At 38.5% G+C, this 22,055-nt stretch overlaps 1 protein-coding gene across 4 annotated transcripts in view; it reads left to right on the forward strand.

Moving 5' to 3' along the window:
- Positions 1 to 582: 582 nt before the first annotated feature.
- Positions 583 to 22,055, forward strand: part of MAK (male germ cell associated kinase) — a 42,903-nt gene continuing 21,430 nt past the window's right edge. For 3 of the 4 annotated variants that reach the window (XM_082639673.1, XM_082639674.1, XM_082639675.1), the window contains exons 1-7: positions 583 to 1,135; positions 7,006 to 7,060; positions 8,330 to 8,451; positions 10,333 to 10,412; positions 13,240 to 13,372; positions 17,758 to 17,929; positions 18,919 to 19,086. In XM_082639673.1, the coding sequence (XP_082495799.1) occupies positions 1,035 to 1,135; positions 7,006 to 7,060; positions 8,330 to 8,451; positions 10,333 to 10,412; positions 13,240 to 13,372; positions 17,758 to 17,929; positions 18,919 to 19,086 (831 nt within the window). In that variant the 5' untranslated portion in view covers positions 583 to 1,034. The remainder of the gene's footprint in view (positions 1,136 to 7,005; positions 7,061 to 8,329; positions 8,452 to 10,332; positions 10,413 to 13,239; positions 13,373 to 17,757; positions 17,930 to 18,918; positions 19,087 to 22,055) is intronic. The other variant, XM_082639676.1, reaches the window with a different exon arrangement.

Raw genomic sequence — 22,055 nt, forward strand, 5'->3', positions numbered from 1 at the left:
CGAGCCACAACTACTGAGCCCGCATGCCACAACTACTGAAGCCTGCTCACCTAGAGCCCATGCTCCACAACAAGAGAAGCCACGACAATGAGAAGCCTGCGCACCGCAACGAAGAGTAGCCCCCACTCGCCGCAACCAGAGAAAGCCCAGCACGGCAACGAAGAGCCAACGCAGTCAAAAATAAAAACAAACAAAAAAATAAAATAAATTTATAAAAAATAAAAAATTATTCTGTGCAAATTCATCTGCAACAAAACATGACCCGAATGACGTGAGGCCATTTATGGTCTTCATTTATTTTATTTAGTGTACTTTTCAAACATTTTTCTACAGGCACATTAAGATGCTGCTTGGGAGGTGTTATGTACCATATTACTTTTCTAAAATATGAAAATTCCTGGATTCCAAACACATCTGGCCCAGGAGTTTCAAATAAGAGATTATGGTCCAAATTAAATATAATGCAAACATTGATTCAAAGAATGGACATAGTAGAGCGTCTGACTTCCCAAAATCTGATTTGGACTAATATAGATTATATTATATAGTCAGTAAAAAAGCAATCATGCAAATCACTAAGCCAGTATTTATTGAACATTCATGGGATAAGTAACATGGCACCGTGTAAATGAAGCATTCACCAGTGAGTACCACCAGTCTTTTATAGGTGAACATCATTCGCATCGCACAATTGATTTAATGACACATGCTTAACATGTTGGTATTTATAATTTTCCTAGGTTACCAGTAAATTTTTGGAAGAGGTTCTTTAATGAAAATCCCTTTTATTCTTGTTTTGTTTTTTTTACAGGGTGTTCATAAGAATGGAAGCACTGTTTCCTTGCCAGATTCCTTATTGCTATATCTTATGAACCTACATAATCTTGGGGAAGAGCCTGTGCTTAATGATGACAAGCCTCTCACCAGTGTAGCAACAACAGTCTAAGGGCAAAAACGAACAAAAATAAAGAAGCATTTATATTCAACAAGGAAGTCATTTCAGTCAACAACTTGTGCTGCATTATTTTTCCAAGATGAACCGATACACAACCATGAGACAGCTGGGGGACGGCACTTATGGGAGTGTGCTGATGGGCAAGAGTATCGAATCAGGGGAGCTGGTGGCCATCAAAAGGTACCATGGGCAACACTGCCAAGTTTGCCGATCTTTCTTTTCCTTTGCTTGCTTGACACTGTGTACAAGTACAGAGAGAAGTCTGGTTTAGACCCCATGCTTGTTAGGCTAATATGGAATGCCCTTCTGGAGAAAACACTGCCAAAAAGGAGTTCAGCTGATACTCACATATGTTAATTTTCTGATTTGTCCAGCTACATGGACAAGTCAAAAAATATAAGGGCTCTTCTTTTTATGCATGATACATTTGAACTGAAACTGAAGGTAATTTTGGAACTTAAAGTTGAGTACAGAGTAGAGCTTATTGTTTCTTTGAAACAATAGGTCTCAAAGTCAGATGGTATTCATAGTATCAAACTGAATTCTGAGTGGCATATGGAATTTTCCCGACCTTACCAATTACATAGAGTTAATTATTATTAACTTATTTCTTTAACCCACTGTATCTGTTATCTATCATATGTAAAAAAAAAATTTCCCCAAAGCTTACTGATTTAAGACGAGAACAAACATTTATTAATTCACAGTTTCTGTGAGTCAGGAATTTAGGAGTAGCTCAGCTGTGGTTCGGGCTACAGGTCTCTCGTGAGGTGGCAGGAGGAGGTGGGCCAAGGTCACAGTCATCTGCAGGCTGAACCAGGGCTGGAGCATCCATGCCCAAGGTGGTTCACTGTATCAGTCTGCCGGGGGTGCTGTAACGAAGTACCCCCGACTGGGTGATTTAAACAATGTATGTATTTCCTCACAGTTCTGGAGGCTAGAAGTCAGAGATCAAGGTGTCAGCTAACATGGTTGGTTCATGTAAGACCTCTCTCCTTGGCTTGTAGATGGCTCTCTTCTCCCCACGTCTTCACATGACCGTCTCTCTGTGCATGTCCGTGTCCTCATGTCTTCTTATAGGGACACCAGTCATATTGGATTAGGACCTATCCTAAAGACCTCATTTAACCTGAATCCCCTCTTTAAGGTCCACCTCCAAATACACTCTGAGGCACTGGGCGGTTAGGACTTCAACACAGGAATTCAGAACATCATTTGGCTCATATTCGGCTTCTGTAGCAAAGTTTAAGCCACAGACTGGGAGGCTTAAACAGCAGAGATTTATTGAGACAGTGTTGGAGGCTAGAAGTCTAAAATCAAGTTGTCAGCAGCGTTGGTTTCTTCTGGGGGCCGGGAGGACAGGATCTATTATAGGCCTTTCTCCTTGGCTTATTCATGGTATTTTCTCTCTGTATCCCTCTCACATCAACTTCCTTCGATGCCTATCTCTGTATCCAAATTTCCTTTTTTTATAAGGACAAAAAGAGGCCTCAACTTCTCTCTATATGGGGCTCTACAGACAGTCACTTGAGTGTCCTCATGACATGGCAATTGGCTTCCCCAGAACGAGTCTTGGTAACTGATTACAATATCAACTAAATGATGATCATCTAAAATGTAAATGCTTTAACAAATGTTTATCAAATGTTAAAAACTTTACACTGGGCTTCCCTGGTGGCGCAGTGGTTGAGAGTCCGCCTGCCGATGCAGGGGACACAGGCTCATGCCCCGGTCCGGGAAGATCCCACATGCCGCGGCGCGGCTGGGCCTGTGAGCCATGGCTGCTGAGCCTGCGCGTCCAGAGCCTGTGCTCCACAATGGGAGAGGCCACAACAGTGAGAGGCCCGCGTACCGCAAAAAAAAAACAACAAAAAAAAAACTTTACACTATCATGATCTAAAACTTTACATATATAAGAAAATACTTTTATAAAATATTGTTAAATAGCCATTATTATCAAATAAGTAAATGTACAATGTACAATAACTGAAATGAAAAATAGGAATAAGAAGAAAGTTCCCTGACTTGAAAGGTGAAATATTACAGGTACTTCTTGTAAAGTTGGTTTTAAGACAAGAATGCCTGCTATATCCCCTACTGATCAAGACTGAACTGGAGACCCTAACTAAGGCAATAAGAGGAAAAAATAATAAATGAGGTGTAAGTATCAGCCAAAATGAGATGAAATCATCCTTATTTGTGAGTTAAGCAATTATGTAAATTCACACAAATAAATACTTTATTACACATAAATAAAGTTATATGTAAAAATGTCTTTAAAAGGACTGTAAAGATTTACATAAACTTCGTGAAAGCTGTGGCTTCCGGGGAGAGGGGGTAAGAAAATGAGAATGAGGGTTGGGTCTCGTGGTATCATTTAAGGTTATTACCGTTGGTTTGTTTTCTATAACAAAATATTCATTATTCCTTCTGTGTGGCAAGATCATGTGTTTGTTTCAGTCTTCAGTTTCATAAAATGGGGAATTGGGCCCCACCTGCATAGAGCTGGGTAAGACCTTGAGAGAAGTGAGAGGTCAAATACTTTAAGAAGTCAAATAGATTGAATGCTGAGAAGAAGTCATACGTGTATAATTTAGGAATGCTTTCGGTGTATGAAATTAAAAAAACTAACCAAAAGTAAATTAAATAGGGATTTATTTGTTTCACATTGTCAAATGTTTTGAGGTAGGCAGCCCAGGGCTCATACCTTGTCTCAATGCTGTTATCACAGACCCAGGTTCTTTTGTCTTCAAAAAATAGCTGCAGTAGGAGAGGGTGTGGAGAACAGGGAACCTGCCTACATTGTTGGTGGGAATGTAAATTGGTGCAGCCACTATGGAGAACAGTATGGAGGTTCCTCAAAAAACTAAAAATAGAGTTACCATATGATCCAGCAATCCCACTCCTGGGCATATACCCAGACAAACCTATAATTCAAAAAGATACATGCACCCCTGCATTCATAGCAGCAGTATTTACAATAGCCAAGACATGGAAGCAACCTGAATGTCCATCGACAGATGAATGGATATAGAAGATGTGGTATATATATATATATATATATATATATATATATATATGCAATGGAATACTACTCAGCCATAAAAAGGAATGAAATAATGCCATCTGCAGCAACATGGATGGACCTAGAGATTATCATACTAAGTGAAGTAAGTCGGAAAGAGAAAGACAAATATCGTATGATATCGCTTATACGTGGAACCTAAAATATGACACAAATGAACTTATCTGTGAAACAGAAACAGACTCACAGGCATAGAGAACAGACTTGTGGTTGCCAAGGGGGAGGGGGTCGGGAGAGGGATGAACTTGAAGTTTGAGATTAACAGATAGATGAAAACTTATATATAGAATGGATAAACAAGGTCTTACTATACAGCACAAGGAACTATATTCAATATCCTGTAATAAACCATAATGGAAAAGAATATGAAAAAGGATATATATAGACATAAAACTGAATCACTTGGCTGTGCAGAAGAAATTAACACAACATTGTAAATCAACCATACTTGAATAAAATAAATTTTAAAAAATCGCTGTAGCAGTCTAGGCCTTGAGTGTGAGTTCCAAGTAAGAAGAAATAAGGAAGAGCTGAAACAGTTACTGTCACTGTCAGTCAGTTGCTGTACTTTCTTCTAATTAGGAAAGCAAAAGCTTTCCCCCACCCCTCTCCAGAAGACTTCTGGCTACTCTTCAGTGGCCAGGAGTGTGTCACATGGCACACGTAGCAATAAGAGAAGCTGGGAAACTGAGTACTTAGGTGGCCATTTTGTATCCCTGGGTTAAAGCTGATCTATGTTAATAAAGAAGAGAAGAAAAGTGGCTCTTGGATAGACAAGTCATAGTGTCTGCCACATTCAGCATCTACTATGGGCCAGACAGTGTTCCTACCCTAATTAAAGACAGAGTAAAACTGAATAAGAGGAGGAGTCATTTGGAAGGCTTGCAGTAAGTTTAAAAATTCATTCAACACGTAATGGTTGAGCTCCGATTACACTTGGTGCTCGGGACAAATGGGGATGGGATAGATGAGTTATACATAGACCAACAAGTTAGAAAAGTGACAACACAGAATAGGATAAGTCCTATGATGGGGGGATAGCGGGGCCTATGGGAGCACAGAGAAGCAGTGCTGGAGAGGTATCTTGCAAGGCTTCCCCCATAAAATGAGATCTCGAGAATGACAAAAATTATCAAGAGGAGGGGCAGAATATTCCAAGCTGTAAGAATAGTATGTATGAAGGCCTAGAAGCCAGAGAGCTTTTCCCTTGGGAAATTTAACTGAGGTCACTGGTAAGAAACCTTGTGGTATCCGCTGCCACCTCCAGAAAAAGTCTGTAACAGAATTCATTCTAGGGGGTGTTGCTAAGATCCCCGCACCTCATTAAATTAACAAATATTATCAAGCTCTCTGCCCTTTAAGGACCTGAGAGGCGATTCCATCCCTGAGGAGCTCCTGTTTGTGGGACAGCTCCTCAGGAGCCCGGCTGTGGGTATCGAAATCCATCAATCCATTTAGTAAACATTGATGGAGCACTTACTATGTGCCAGAAACTGAGCAGGCATGTGGAGGTGTCCTCAAGGAGCTTGCGTGTGAGGAGAGGGGAGAAAGACTAAACATAAAAGTAAACTATATGGTATGTAAGAAGGTGGGTAAAGCGCTACGGGAGAAAAAGCAGAGCAGGAACGGTGACCTCACAGCCATGAAAATCAGCTCCGGGCATTAAAGGAACAAGGATCGACCTGAGGTGGTCTCTCATTTCCTCTCACCAGCCCAGCTCTTTCTAGCTGTTTCTGTCTGGCTGAATCTTCTTTTTTTCAGCCTTCACATGCTGGCACCTTCTGTCTTTCAGGTCTCATCTAAAATACTGCCTCATCAAAAAAGGCCTGGGGCCTGGCCAATTCATCTCATGATCCTGAAAGCTCATTTGTATGTCTGTTTTGTGTTAACTAAAGTCTATTTCCTGTGAGATGGGAAGCATCAGGGTAACCATCTCTGATTTCATCACCCTGGCATGTGGGTGTTGGATGAATCAATAAATGAAAGAGAAGATGGCAGGGAATCTAAAAGGAATTCTAACAAATTGGTTTAATTTTTTATAATTACTTTCTTTAGAAATCGGGCTAATTGTTTTTACAAGGAAACTTCTGTATTTGCTGCATATAGATACATGCATTACCTTAGGGTAGTATTGATAACTAGTAATTGCTGAAAAGAAAGTAGCACATTAGTATATGTGGATGCAGCTAGTACAGATTTTTAAGAAGAATAAAAGTTTCAATTTGTACTGAATTTTGAAAAGGAACTTGGATATATTAACTAGCCTCTAAAACACTGGATTAAAAATTCTATAATTACTTTTTAAGAATCATAGAGATTATATGTATAGTTTTACATGGATGTGATCAATTTACTAAAATACTTTTATACTATATTTGAATTGACTTCTATTTTATTTCAAATTGAGCACTGTGCCAGATTTACTTTTATCATTTTAGCAAGACATTTATAAATCTATAGTACTGAAACGTATCTTTTGGTAGGTTGGTAAGCCCTCAATTTCTTCAAGCTCCTTCATAAATTTCTAGCACCTGAGTGAGCATAACTGCAATTCTGATTCACTCAGGATATTTTAGAGATAATAGTAGTGATACCCTTCATACCTTATTGTAGCTGACCACAGATACCAGTAAAAATAAGGACATCTACAATAGTATTTACTGAGTGCTGAACTAAGCAGTTTACAATAGGATTTTCTTATGCAGTAGTTCCTACTTTCTAGCTAAGCAGTTTGCAGCACAGAGAAGTCATTAGGCCATTTGCCCAAGAAGTGACACAGTCATGAACCTGCACCAAATGGCCTTGAGATACACAGAAGGGAGATGATCTCCTTTTAAGGAGGAAGGAAAAGAGATATCACAGCTTGCCCAAAGTGAACTAATTACAGAGTAAGAAAGCCAATGGTGTATACTGTGTCTTCAAATCCCCGGTCCCCACACACTAAACTTTTCTTTTTTTATTGCAGAATGAAGAGAAAGTTCTATTCTTGGGATGAATGTATGAACTTGAGAGAAGTTAAGGTAAAATCCCAGAGATGAAAAGAACCCCAGAAGGCCTTAGCTCTACCTCACAGGTGTCTCATTTCTGACACATGGTAGCTAAGAAGATGGTTCTGTTCTCTGTGGGAAGCACACCAAAGATAATTATATTTCTTATGTTTTTCTCTATGTTCCTAATTTCTCATTTCTCATCAGAATGTCAGTGGAGAACAGAGAGCAACTATACCCTCATATTTAAAAGTATACTCTCACTTTTATTTATTTTTTTTTTTATTTTTATTTTTTTTTCTTTTTGCGGTATGCGGGCCTCTCACTGTTGTGGCCTCTCCCGTTGCGGAGTACAGGCTCCGGATGCGCAGGCCCAGCAGCCATGGCTCACGGGCCCAGCCGCTCCGCGGCATATGGGATCCTCCCAGACCGGGGCACGAACCCGTATCCCCTGCATCGGCAGGCGGACTCTCAACCACTGCGCCACCAGGGAGGCCCTACTCTCACTTTTAAAAGAGCATTTTAATCCATATTATCAAGGGAAAGATAATTTTTTTAATTGCCACATGCCATTTCTTTATATTTTATGTTGTATAACTAGGATAAATTTTTGGAGACTTTTGCATGGCATTCCACATAGTTAAGTCAGAAAAAATTAAACCTATTTAATGACCAAGAAAAAAAAAAGTGACAGAGTGAAATGTTTTGTAGCTATTGTTGACCTGGTTTGTTTTTGCACTTATATTTGTTACTTAGACAATTACTGCTTACTTTATATTTTTTTAATTTTTAGAAAAATTTATTTATTTATTTTCGGCTGTATTGGGTCTTTGTTGCTGCAAGCGGGCTTTCTCTAGTTGCGGTGAGCGGGGGCGACTCTTTGTTGCGGTGCGAGGGCTTCTCTCACTGCAGTGGCTTCTCTTGTTGCAGAGCACGGGCTCTAGGCACATGGGCTTCAGTAGTTGTGGCTCGCGGGCTCTAGAGCGCAGCCTCAGTAGTTGTGGCTCACAGACTTAGTTGCTCTGCAGCATGTGGGATCTTCCCGGACCAGGGCTTGAACCCATGTCCCCTGCATTGGCAGGTAGGTTCTTAACCACTGCGCCACCAGGGAAGCCCACTGTTTACTTAAATAGATGTTCTAGATGTTTTCAGACATGGAAATTTTTATAGATATTAAAAATTCATTAATGAATTTAGAAGAAATGGAAAATTACTTAAGGTACTTATCCTAGCATTGATGAGATTGTGCCAACTTCTATAACTTTGCTTTAAGAATTTTAATGCTCATTTGCTCTATTGCAGTCTCTGAAGAAACTTAATCATGCCAATGTGATTAAACTGAAAGAAGTTATCAGGGAAAATGACCATCTTTATTTTATATTTGAATATATGAAAGAAAACCTCTATCAATTAATGAAAGACAGGTATGTCTTTATGAAAACTAACTTTTTCCTTATTGTCTCCTCCATGAATCCCTTGGATCCCTTATGTCACACTTGGCAATGTACAGATCTATCAGTCCATGAGGTAGCTTTAAATTAGTTATCTTTATCAAAGGATAATATCTAACGTTGAAGAACCATCATTTTTCCATGGTAATAACTTAAAAGTCAAGGTAAATATTTCATATAAGCACACTATCTATCTATACTTTTTGAAACAAAAATCTATCTATAGTTTAATACTCAATAATAAAGCTGGCTTTGGGCAAAATCGAGAAAATTGTCTTTCTTACTCTCCCAAGCATCTTGCAAAAGGTTAATGAAGGAATGGAGGAAAGAATGAAGTTGCTTTTAAGAAAGGATCTAATACACTTGTTTATTAGAATGCTTAAGTGAATGATAAAAATGTGTTACCAATCCCAAGGAAATTCTCATTTTAATTTTTAAACAGACGAACAGAATCTCTAAAGAAGGAGAGTTTCAGTCATCTGCCATGAGCTTGGAGAGGATAACATTTTGGTGGTAGCTGCTGGTCACATCTGGGAGTTTAATGTCCATTTTGCCTGTTTTTAAAGCCAGAGTTGTTCAGCAAAAGAGCCTAAAATATGAAATGAATTTCCCAGTAGAATGATGTTGATTTCTATTTCTTGAACACACACACACACTCTCTCTCTCTCTCTCTCTCAAGGTCTAAGGATGGTCAGTGAATTTTTCTTTAATCATATTTTTCCTTCTTTCAAAAAATACTGTATTGAATGCCTGTTATGTTTCAAGCTGATATCATTATGACATTAACAGCAGTTAAAATAAAAGTAAAGGATATTCTACCTCTCAAATCAGTGTTTATTTTTCTAGAGTTCTTTCTAGCTCCTGTATACAGACATGCATATTTTCTATGTAGTTGTAATTATAGTGGTGATACATTTTTCTGTTTGATTTATTCACTTATAGGCAATTTTTAATGCTGATACATAATCTTCATAGTTACCATAGCTAGTGTGTTCTGTTAAATGACTATACCAAGCTTCACTTACCTCTTTGAACTATTTAAAATAAATAACTATCAATGGGAGAATAGGTTGGTAATTAGTGTATAATACTGATGTAATTATTTTGTAGCCATTAAAAGTGATAATTATGAAGATTATAAGAGTGCTTAAAAGTGAATAAAAAACAGAAACCAAAGTTGTATTTATGTAACACTGACACCTAATATAAAAGTTATACACACAGATGGATTAGGGCTGGATTAGAATGCTGAAAAATCAAAACAGTTTCCTTATCAGGTGGTGGGATTATGGGTAATCTTCTTGGCTTCTAATAATAATTTATGCTCTTTAAAATATATGAAATGATAAACATATCCATGGTATACTGAGATATAATTTTGAAGAAAAAATTAAGTACATGTAAATACATGAAATATTATACTTTCATATGATTTTAAATATATATATAAGTGGAAGTGGAGAATGCAATTGCAAATGAACATTAAAAAGACTCAGCTTTGGAATTTCATGATTCAATTCTGGATTTCTAAATTAAAAGGAAATTAAAGTGATATTGTTTACAATATTATTCAATGTCAGAAGTATAAATTAAACCATTAACAACTGTACAAGGTAAAGGGCTATTTGAGGTTAGTGGTATTTTTACACTTTGTTTTTGGTAGCTTAACTTCCTGAAATATTGTTTTTGAGGATTGACTTACAAGCCTTTTTTATTCAGATAAACTTCTTTTCCACGTCAACTGAAGACCAATATACAAAACCTCTGCTCTGATACTATAACTGTACCTTTAGTGTACAGCATTCTTTTGACAAATTGAATTACATCACTGTTTATTTGTTCATTTCTTCACAGAAACAAGTTGTTCCCTGAGTCAGTCATCAGAAATATTATGTATCAAATATTGCAAGGGCTGGCATTTATCCATAAACATGGTAGGTTTCATTGCCCTGCCCCTTTAGATTACTGTCATGGTCATGCATAATATTATAATATTATATTGGATAACTAACTAAATAAATAATAATATTAAATAATATTATATTGGATAACTACAAGTTTGGAGTATGTGCCTACTAACTGACAGTTTTATTTTAAAAATTTAGAATTTCTTTAATTCTACATAAAATGGAATTTCTATAATCTGTAACTATCTTCCTCTATAGCAGATTTTTTTTAGTTTGATCATCAGCCTTTAGTCTCCGTCATCATAACCCCATCCTGCTACCTCATTCCACCTAATTTTACCATGGAAATGAAAAAAAAAAAAAGTCCCTCTTTTGGAAAAGATTGGAATCCTTTGATCTATCATGATCAATTATTAACACTTAAATAGTTTAAAGCACCTGTGCTATGGTATTTTCTAGTTTTCCCTAGTATTTACATTTAGTTGTTTCTATATTTGGAGAAATTATTTTTATGCATTTCTTATTTATGTAATCTTATAGTTTTTTGCACATCTATCAAACCAAAGTTAATATTATTATGAAAAATTTTAGTGATTTAATGATCATTAATTTTTAATGATTCTAGTTTAGCATCACTAGATGTTTAGATATTAAATTAGGATAGTGTATATCATACCATTGCTGCATTCTGAGCATAGGCATTCAAAAATCACCATTATTAGTCTCCTTTCATGTTTTATCCTATATTTTATATTTTCTTTTCTCCTTTCTCTTTTAACTGCTATAGGAAATAATTTATTTTCTAGAAATGCTATGCAGAATTCCATATAAACATTGTAAGAACATTCCTGAATCCCCAGGGTTTTTCTGTCTTATGTAAACTATTAAGGTCTTTAAAAGCCTAAAACCCATGAAAATATATTACAATCCAATGATAAAAGTCAGTCATTTATTAATTACATGGAATGTAAAGGATATATGCTATTTTAATTGTTCATATTGGATTCCTGATCTTCAACTCATTTTTCAACTCTGGTCAGCATGGTTAACTCTTGATATTTGCCTGCGTTAATTTATGCTAATGGAAGCAAGAGTGATGTGGAAAATCAAAAGCCTCATGAATTCTCTGATTTTTTGAAAGAGTTTTGTGTTTTGCTGATATCTTTTAGGCTAGTAATAAAATTGGTTTAGATTCCTTGGATATATATCAACTATCAGCAACTTCAGAGCATAAGGGATTGAAGGAGGAAACCAGCTTGGAATTTAAAAATTGTTGACGAAAGTAAATAACATATGAGTAATCTAGAGTTGGCTTTATAAGTGCCTACAAAGTGATCTGGGAAACCAGACTCCAAGAACAATAGACATTTTTACAAAAGCTAAATTATTCTTGCCATAGTTTGTAAACATCTCAGATGTAATCCTCTGAGAAAATAGATATTTTAAAAACAGTAGCTGTCAAAAGAAATGGACTAATCTTTTAGTTAAAGTTAGGACCAAGTTACCAATATATTTATATTAGTGAGGATGGGGAAAACCTCAACTGTGGTTTAATTAAGATTTTATGGATTAATGTCACTTTACCATCACACGTGCTCCCATTCCTGTCTTCATATCATGAAATTACAATGTGTTACTCTTGGAAGTTAGTGAAATGGATGGATCTCAGTAGCTATTTCGAGTAAGGAGTACCAGGTAAGCAGAGTACAAAACTGTTGTAGATGTCATGGAGAGCCCACACTGGCTTCGAAGGGGTTAAAAAACTTTAAGTTTAGAAGAGTCTTCCTAGCTCAAATCTGCATGGAAACCCTTGGTGATGATGACGATCACCTACAATTGATGACCAGGCCCGTTCTTAATTCTCCACCCTGCAAAGTCATTAGGATACAAGTCATCTGTGTACAACCAGTGTGCTTTACCTACTCCTTAGACATCTGCAAGGAGGGCTTTCTACCCTCATTTTCATTGGGCTTCCATGTAGCTTTGGTAACTAGCCATTTATTTTATACATTAAATTGGTAAATAAGCATTATAATTATTGGGGTTGTTTCAACAAGGCAGCTACCAGGGGAGAGCTGAGCTGTTAAATAATTTTAAAGGGGCTTCCCTGGTGGCGCAGTGGTTGAGAGTCCACCTGCCGATGCAGGGGATACTGGTTCGTGCCCCGGTCCGGGAAGATCCCACATGCCCCAGAGCGGCTGGGCCCGTGAGCCATGGCCACTGAGCCTGTGCTCCGCAACGGGAGAGGCCACAACAGTGAGAGGCCCGCATACCAAAAAAAAAAATAATAATAATAATAATAATTTTAAAGGAAGGAGTTGATTCAAATGTGTGGCGTTCCATTTGTGTTTAATGGACTTCTTAAAGTGATTATACTCAAGGAATCACAGGTTAAACTACAATGTGGTAGAGCAGTAATAAGACCAGCTTCACTGACTGAAGCCTGATATGCAGCGCTCCTCGAGCTTTCACTAGACTGCTTCTCTCCAAGCTTCAACCTCCTCATCTGCTACCCACTCGTGATCATAATACCTCCTTAAGGGTGTTGTTCAAATTAGCGGAGATAACCAATAATGTGGCAGTATCTAACCCAGTGCCTGAACTCACTGGATCACAAATAGAAATACATGTGGATATTTATTTTTAATGGCCATATATACTGTATGAACTTCCTCGCCAAATTATTTTGAAAGCAGGGTCCCCACCTCCCATCACTGTGTAGACAATAAATATGGTTTATTTTTTTCCTACGTTCACCTTCCTAATTAGAACAGAGAGGCTCAGCTATCTTGTTAGTAAATCAAATGTCTAGATACGATGATTTATTATTGTTTTTCCTCTCTATATTACCAAGGCTTTTTTCATAGGGATATGAAACCAGAAAACTTGCTTTGTATGGGCCCAGAACTTGTGAAAATTGCTGACTTTGGACTTGCAAGAGAATTAAGGTCACAGCCACCGTATACTGATTATGTATCCACCAGATGGTGAGTAGTTTTTTGCAACTGTCCAGAGGCATATGTCTCTGTTGATGTTTTCCTACAGTAGATTGTTACACATCTTTCTGGAGGTTCCATATCAAGTATTTAAAGCAAAATGCAGAACTGAATTTTTTTGTATTCTTTGGAGAGAGAGAAGGATTGCCTCATGACTCTTATGATAAATGAAAAGGGAAGGAAAAAGGATTTCACGCATCCATTCATTCATTCAACAAACATTTATTGAACCCCTATTATGTGCTGGATACTATTTTAGGCCTTGGGAACACAGATGTGAACTAAACAGGAAAGAATCTCTGCCTCATGCTGCTTACATGACAGCCAATCCATAAACAAAGAAAGAATGTCCTGAGTTACCAACAGAGAGACATACACACGTTCATCACAAGACACGTAACAGTCCCATCTTGCACGCTACCCAAATGTCCATCACCAGAGGCATATATATTCACCCAGTGGAGTACTTCACAGCAATGAGAATGAAAGGCCTACAACTACGTAAACAATATGATGGATCTCACAGATACAATGTTGTGAGCAAGAGGCCAAACAGAAAAAGAGCACATGTTATGGGATTCCATTTATATAAAGTACAGAAATAGAACGAACCTGTTAAAAGTCAGGATAGCGGTTACATGGTCGGGGTAGGGGCAGTAGTGACTGGAAGAGCGCAGAGGAGGGGCCCTCTGCGGAGCTGATAACACGCAGTTCCTTGGTCTGGGTGCTGGGCCCGTGGGTATGTTCTAACTGTAAAAATTCAGCAAGCTGTACTCTTAGGACATGTGCATTTTTCTGTATGTATATTGTATTCCAATAAAAACAGTTAAAAATATTTGAGCATCAGATAGTGATACATATATATCTCTACATATTACTATATGGAAAAATAAAGTCTGGAAAGGGACAGGGGGTTGGAAGAGACAGGGGAGGGAAGGGGTATGTTGCTGTTTTAAACAGGCGGTCTCACTGATGCCAGGCTGGGGAGATGATGCGAGGCAAGAGGTTTTCAGGCAGAGAAAATGCTGAGCGTAAAGGCCCGTAGACAGGAGTGCCACTGAGGATTCTGCAAAGAGCAGAGTGAATAAGGAGGGCGGGAGTGAGAAGTGAGGCCAGAGCGTTTGTGGGGCGGCCGGATGTAAGGACGGGGATGTCGGGCTCATCGGAGGGAACCAGGGGGCCCCTGCAGGGCTCTGAGCTGCCGTCCTGAAAAGAGTCTAGAGGAGCAGGGGCAGAAGCAGGGAGACCAGGGAGGAGGCTGTTACACTACCTTGGGCAGAAAATGACAGTGACTTGGATCTGGTGGCCATGGAGGTGGTGACAGGTGTAGGATGCTGGGTGTGCTTTAAGATAGAGCAGATGTGATTTCCTGGTGAAGCAGATGTGGGGAACAAGATGAAGGAGTCAGAGACTTCAAGGTCTTTTCCATGAGCAGCCAGAGGGCTGGAGTCAGCCCTGAGGGAGAGGGGGCTGCTGTGGAGCTCGTGGGGGAAGGCGCAGTTGTGTGTCAGGTTGAGGGATGCCTCTGAGACAACCACGGGGAGATGTCACGGTAGGCGGTGGGACCTATGACCTGGGGTTCAGGGAGCAGGGCTGGGCTGGAGACGTAAACTTGGGACACCTCAATGTTAAAAATTACAGGGTTGGGTGAGGTCACTAAGGGCCTGAGTGTGGTTAGAGAAGAAAAGAAGTCTGAGGACACAGCCTGGAAAGAGTGACAATATGTCCCGGTTTGCTGCGGATAGTCTCGGTCGATGCCTGTTATCAATAGTTTCATTAAAACAAGCTGGGACACGTCTGATCGACCTCCGCTGTATGCTTCCTGATTCCTCCCTGGTCTGTTCTGGTAACATTAGAGACCCATAAACCAAGTTCACACTTTAACACATGGCTAATTAACAATGTCAGTTTTAAATGAGTGCCTTCCAACTGGCTTCGAAGAGAAAAATCAATTACCTTATTTCTAATAATCATGTGATTTTTTTCATCACAATTCAGAGAATCAAAGTGAAGCTTTTGGAAGGTCATTCCTTGAAAAGTGAAATGTCTGACATTACTATGAATGCTATTTAACTTCAGTTAAAACCTTTGAAAATAAAATTATTTTTGCCATGGTAATACAAGTTTTAGTGAAGCCTGGCATCATAAAAACAGTATTCTTACTAAATTAAGAAACCTAGAAAGCAGAAATTTATTTGGATTGGTTACGATGCTTATCTATTTTGTAACTGCATCCAAATAAGCTGCTAAATTTGCATTCTACCAATCAAAATAAGCTGCAGTTGTCAGAATTTACACATTACACATACACGCAGAGGGTAACTGCACTGCAAAATTTTTGTGATGCTACTGATGTTGACTACAAAAACGGCTGCAGCATGGCTGTATGTGCTTTCTCTCTTTGCCATCTGTCATTCGAATTTTAGAATTGTTTGAGCCTTTGAAAAACTAGTTTGTAAGTCAATTTAAATGATTTACAGTGATATCTAGCTTTTTTTGTAAATAATCCCTTCATATTTTGGTTGCATTTTGTTTCAAATCACTTGGAAATCTTCATTCAGAAGTTTTGATAAATGGACGCCAAAAACCCAAAGCTTCTGAAGTTTATGGGAAACTGCAATTATTGAAAATGAAGTTTGCAAACAGGAAGATAATGATATTTATCCCTACAAAAGCAAAGGAGGAACTGAACAAATTAAATAAGAGCTCAAAGTGTACTAGTTTTATCTTTTTTAAATGTATAATTAGAATTGGAAAATCTCCTCTTGCAGGGAAGAATCTTTTTAAGGAGCTTCTATTTTCAACTGGGTAAATTTAGATTCTATACTGAAATGGAATGAAATTGAGAATACTTGTTTTCAGTATCTAAATTGGGCAAAACATTCAAAACAATTTTGTCTCCTAAAAATATCAAAACGTAATAAAAAGTGTTGGCAAGGATGTGGAGGAACTGGAACCCTCACACATTTGCTGGTGGGAGTGGAAAATGGTACAAAACAGCCTGGCAGTTCCTCAGTGGTTAAACATATAGTTACCGTGTGATCCAGCAAAATCCCACACCTAGGTATATACCCAAGAGAAATGAAAACATATGTCCACACAAAAACTTGTATATGAATGTTCACAACATTACCATAATAACCAAAAAGTGGGAAAAACCCAAATGTCCATCAACTGATCATGGATAAACAAAATGTGGTATAGCCATACAATGGAATATTATTCAGCAATAAATAGAAGTACTGATATATGCTACAACATGGATAAACCTTGGAAACGTGTTCAGTGAAAGAAGCCAGTCACAAAGGACCACACAGTGTATGGTTCCATTGATATGAAGTGACAGAAGAGGCAAATCTATAGATAGTAGATTAGAGAAATGGGAGCGCAGGGCTATTGGAGAGGTGTGGGGTTTCTTTTGGGGGTGATGAAAATGTTCTTAAGTTGATTGTGATGATGGATGCACAACTCTTGTGAATATACTTAAAGCCACTGAACTGTATGCTTTTAAATGGATGTATTGCATGTTACGTGAATTATATCTCAAAGCTGTCAAAGAAAGCTACTCTGAATGGAAGCCAAAGGATAATACTGCAAAGCATTTAGGCTGAAACGTTTGTGCATTTCAACATGGAAAAAAAATTGAGAATATCCTCCACCAGCTACCTTTGCCTTATAAATAGAGTATTTTTCTAATTAAAAATATTATCAATTAAGGAAATTGAGTCAATTGAGGAATCGGCACTTTCAAACAGATAAACCAAAAGGATGGATAAACAAGCACAGGGAACTATATGGAAAATCCTGTGAGAAACCATAACGGAAAAGTCTACAAAAAAGGATGTATATATATGTATAGCTGAATCGCTTTGCTGTACGGCAGAAATTAACACAACATTGTAAATTAACTATACTTCAATAAAATAAATTTTTTTAAAAAGATGGGAAAAAGCCCACTACTCAGGGATAATCTTTGTTAGTCTTTTGTTTTCGATCCTTCATGTGAATGTATCAGGATTTAATGCGTTGTAAAATATGACTGCTCCCATTCAGAACGTATCTGCTTCCATTCAGAGCTTCTCCACCTTTTTTAAATGTATTATATTAGCATTTCCACATTTATTTGTTGGAGTCCCTATCTTAGGCCACTTGGACATTTCGTTTATAGTTGTCTTGAGCTCTACTACTTGTTTGTGGTCAGGAAAAATGTGTGCTAGTCAATATAAACCCAACACATTGTGCAGACAGATGCCTGATACAGAGAAGGCAGTTAATACCTGGTTCTCGATTGAAATGCCGGACCAAACAAAATCCTACTGCCATTCCACCTCTGAAACTACAATCAAAATGGCCTGTTTTGTTTTCTATTTTCATAGGTATCGTGCTCCTGAAGTTTTATTAAGATCTTCAGTTTATAGCTCTCCCATTGACATGTGGGCTGTTGGGAGTATAATGGCTGAACTATACACGTTAAGACCACTTTTCCCAGGGACAAGTGAGGTCGATGAAATCTTTAAGATTTGCCAAGTTTTAGGGACTCCCAAAAAAGTAAGTACTTTCGTCCTTAAGTTGTTATAACTTTTGATTATTTGTAACTTTTGGCCAGCTAGCTGATATTTCCATTTTCAAAAAGGCTTACGTTTTAAGGGTTAATTTCCTTATAATCAGTCTTTTTTTTTTTATTGGGATGGGATGAGGGTTGCAAGAAGCCAGAATCCCACCAGACTGTCGAGAAAAGGGGCTGACCTTTCCTTAAGAACTTAAGGGAAAATTCTCTATATTTAGAATTCTACGTATTTAACTCTGGTCTGATGACCAGCCGATGACTACCTGCTTAGCCTCGTTCCTACTTGTTCTGTGAACGTCCGTTGGGATCAACTCATTAATGCCAGGTGTCCTGGATTTTATTTTCTCTTAACCTTTTCTTGTTTACATTTATATACCTCTGCCATGGATATTTAATTTCTTGAACTGAGTACTTTTCAATTAACTATTGCATTCAGCTAGACTTCACTTTCTGAGATGCACTTATTTAATACGTTTAAGTATGTATAATTACACCTGGATTAAATGAGTGTGTGCCTTGTAGTGAACATTAGTCAAGTTAACGCAGCTATTAAAGCTTTAACGTAACTCATTTCCCAGCTGTGTGCAGTTTTTGACGTTGGATGCAATGTATAACATAATGAGGATCTTTGTAATAATCAGAGTCTGTACATCGCTTGTCCTTACTTGTTCAGAGCCACCTGGGTACCATCATCACCATCGAGATCCAAAAGACCAGAGTTTAACATTTTGAAATTTATGAAAGTGCTTTCTCACTTTTTCCCTAATTCTCAACTCAACTGTTCTTTCTATACTGTTTATAGCACTGAATTGTGTATGTGGTCTGGTATTTTATTTTCACATTTATTTATATGAGTCAACATTAAAATTTTTATACACAAGTGATTTTTATATTATTACTGTTTTAAATTGATCATTAAAAACAAATTACTTATTGCCTCCCCTCCCCCACTTATATATTCCTTAAACAGAGTGACTGGCCGGAAGGGTACCAGCTTGCATCCTCTATGAATTTCCGCTTTCCCCAGTGTGTTCCTATAAACTTAAAAACTCTTATTCCCAATGCCAGTAGTGAAGCTATTCAGCTTATGACTGAAATGTTGAGTTGGAATCCAAAGAAACGACCAGCAGCAAGCCAGGTAAGACAGATGTCCCTGGTATAGTTGTGTGTGGGTTTTTTTTTTTTTTAATTTGAGGTTTTACAATATCGGGAATATTTTTCTTTACAAAGACAAGTCTATTTTCTTTTTTTTTTTTTTTTTTTCGGTACGCGGGCCTCTCACTGTTGTGGCCTCTCCCGTTGCGGAGCACAGGCTCCGGACGCGCAGGCTCAGCGGCCATGGCTCACGGGCCCAGCCGCTCCGCGGCATATGGGATCCTCCCAGACCGGGGCACGAACCCGTATCCCCTGCATCGGCAGGCGGACTCTCAACCACTGCGCCACCAGGGAGGCCCAAGACAAGTCTATTTTCAACCAGAGTTTTACCAAGAGAATTAAGCCCTAAAGATTAAGGCTTTATGTAATGATTTAACTTCTAGGCATGTAAGATTCTTGGGAGAATTGCAAAAATAGCCACTCCAATGATTTTTCTGTTTTGTGGTTCAAATGAGGAACCCTGTGGAGGTTGAGGCTGAAAGGAATTAATCTCTAATGGTAAAAATTCAGGCATGTCGACACTCCGATCTCTGACTTCTAGCCTCCAGGATGGTGACAAAATACATTTCTCTTGTTTAAGCCGCCCAATCTGTGGTACTTGTTATAAGAGCCTTAGAAAACTACATGGTGAGGATAACTCTCTGGGGGAATAAAGCTGTATCTCTCTGGCTTCTGAGGTGAGGGCAGAGGCATTTGGATTTACTGTTCCACTTAGATGACGTACACTAGGAGAAATGGATTCTGGACAGAGAATGAATGTCCACTTCAATAACCTTTCAAGGAAGTTTTGAAATCACTATTCTTTCAACATTTATGGAGCACAAACTAAGAAACTAAGTGCCTGGTAGTATGTTAGGTGGTTGGAATTTCAGGTATGAATATACGACCCCTTTCCTGGCCTGGTGGAACATTCTGCAAGCACTCAATTTTCTACCACACTTTTTTGGGGGACAAAGTGCTTTGATAATTTAGAGACAGTTAACACAGAGAGACGTATAGGGATGATCCTTCCACCCAGAGGAAGGCTGGTGGTAAAATTTAAGGAAGAATTTGCAAAGGAAATGACATTTACACTCGGCATTAAAAATGTTGGAATTTGCGCACACTTTTTTTCCATCTAGCATCTTCCTTTCCCTTCTTTCTCTGGCAAAGTGCTAGAGCTCTCAACGTGGAGGCAGTGGCAGAACCGGAGGATGAATGGGAATGGGGGGATGGTGGGAAATGGGCTAGAAAGACAACTATGAAATAACAAAATATCAGAGATTTAGAGTTAGAAAAATGTTGACCTGATTTGCACAGGATAGTTTGTATTTTCTGTATGACTCCAAATGTTTATGATGAGCTTGTGTTCATTTCATAGTTTAAAAGAATAAAGAAGAAAGTAAAAGTCAAAAAAAAATTCAGGCATGTGACCAGCTAATTAGGAAGAAACTTGTCACAGGTAGTAAAAGAGCATCTCTTCAGTTAGACAACCTAGTAGACTTTCCGACGCTCTCCTACTGTGTAGAGGACGCAGGTTCCCTCGACACAGCGGTATCATCCCTCCACAGGATGGGAGTAATGCTCCCTCTCTGGCTCCCACAAGAGGGCAGCGTGTGATACCCATGCTTGCCTCCTTTGTGACTATACCCTCAATACCTACAGACGAATCCTGTCTCATGGTCTTAAAAACGCCATGGTTTTATCTGCAAAGGGCTTAAATTAAAAAGTCATAACAGGCTTTATGGTATTCTTATTGTTATTTAAATATAAACTGAGGATTGAAATAAACCAAATAATTATTTGGTTTTTAAAAAATTTAATTTGAGAAGATATTTTCTAAAGGTCAACTGGAAGAACAAATAGGAAAGAATAGCCCAGACAGGTTTGAACAATAATAAATAATCAGAGGATGGTGGTAGGGTTAGACAGCTTGCCCTGTCAAACGTTAAAATAATCTGTAAAATGATAGCAATTACAACAGTGGGGTACTGGCATGAGGTACTTACAGTTGCAGAAGCTGCAAGTCTGTGTAAGGTAAAATCTCTCTCTATATATATGTGTATGTGTATGAAAGACAATGTTTATGAAAGACTAGAAAGAAGTTCTGAAAAGAAAAACATCAAAATGTGAGCAGTAGTTTTCTCTTGGTGTTGGCTTTAGAGATGATTTTAATTTCTTCTTGAGAACTTTCTATACATTCCTTATTCTATGCAATCAATATTCCCTTAACAAACAGGAAAAAAGAAGTTATTATTTTTTTAAGATCCTCTGTTTCTTTAAGGATGCTAGCTGGTATCTTAAAGAGGAAAAGTTACAGATGAAGCCCTGAAATGACAAAACATTCATAAAGCTTCTAGCTCCAAAATGTACATTACTGACTTAGGAATAGTGACGTACTAATTAATGGGGCTACTTAATCCAGAACCTGAGTGCCTTCTGCGTGTCAGGTACTGATGTATTTAAATCGTCTACAGTGGTTGTTGTTGAGTTCCACTGAGCAATGTCCATGTAGTAAACACACACATCAGGTGTGGTAGGGGACACAACGCAGTTTCTAAGGGGAAACTTAGAAGAAAACCTTTTTCTACCTCTGCCAAAATGTACGCCTCCCAGCCCTTCACCTCTTCCTTGTTCACTACTTTTTTTTTTTTTTTTTTTTTTTTTTTGCGGTACGCAGGCCTCTCACTGTTGTGGCCTCTCCCGCTGCGGAGCACAGGCTCCGGACGCGCAGGCTCAGCAGCCATGGCTCAAGGGCCCAGCCGCTCCACGGCATGTGGGATCTTCCCGGACCGGGGCACGAACCCGTGTCCCCTGCATCGGCAGGCGGACTCTCAACCACTGCGCCACTAGGGTAGCCCTGCCCTGCTTTTTAATGGAAGCAGGGAGACAGGGAGAGGTTACGTTACAGGAGTTGCCTCTGTCCATCTAAAATCTGCCCCTGCACGCCTGCGAAGTTAACTGTGGGTCAGG

This window comes from Mesoplodon mirus (assembly GCF_964341445.2).
Source record: "Mesoplodon mirus genome assembly, chromosome: 12".
Lineage (NCBI taxonomy): Eukaryota > Metazoa > Chordata > Mammalia > Artiodactyla > Ziphiidae > Mesoplodon > Mesoplodon mirus.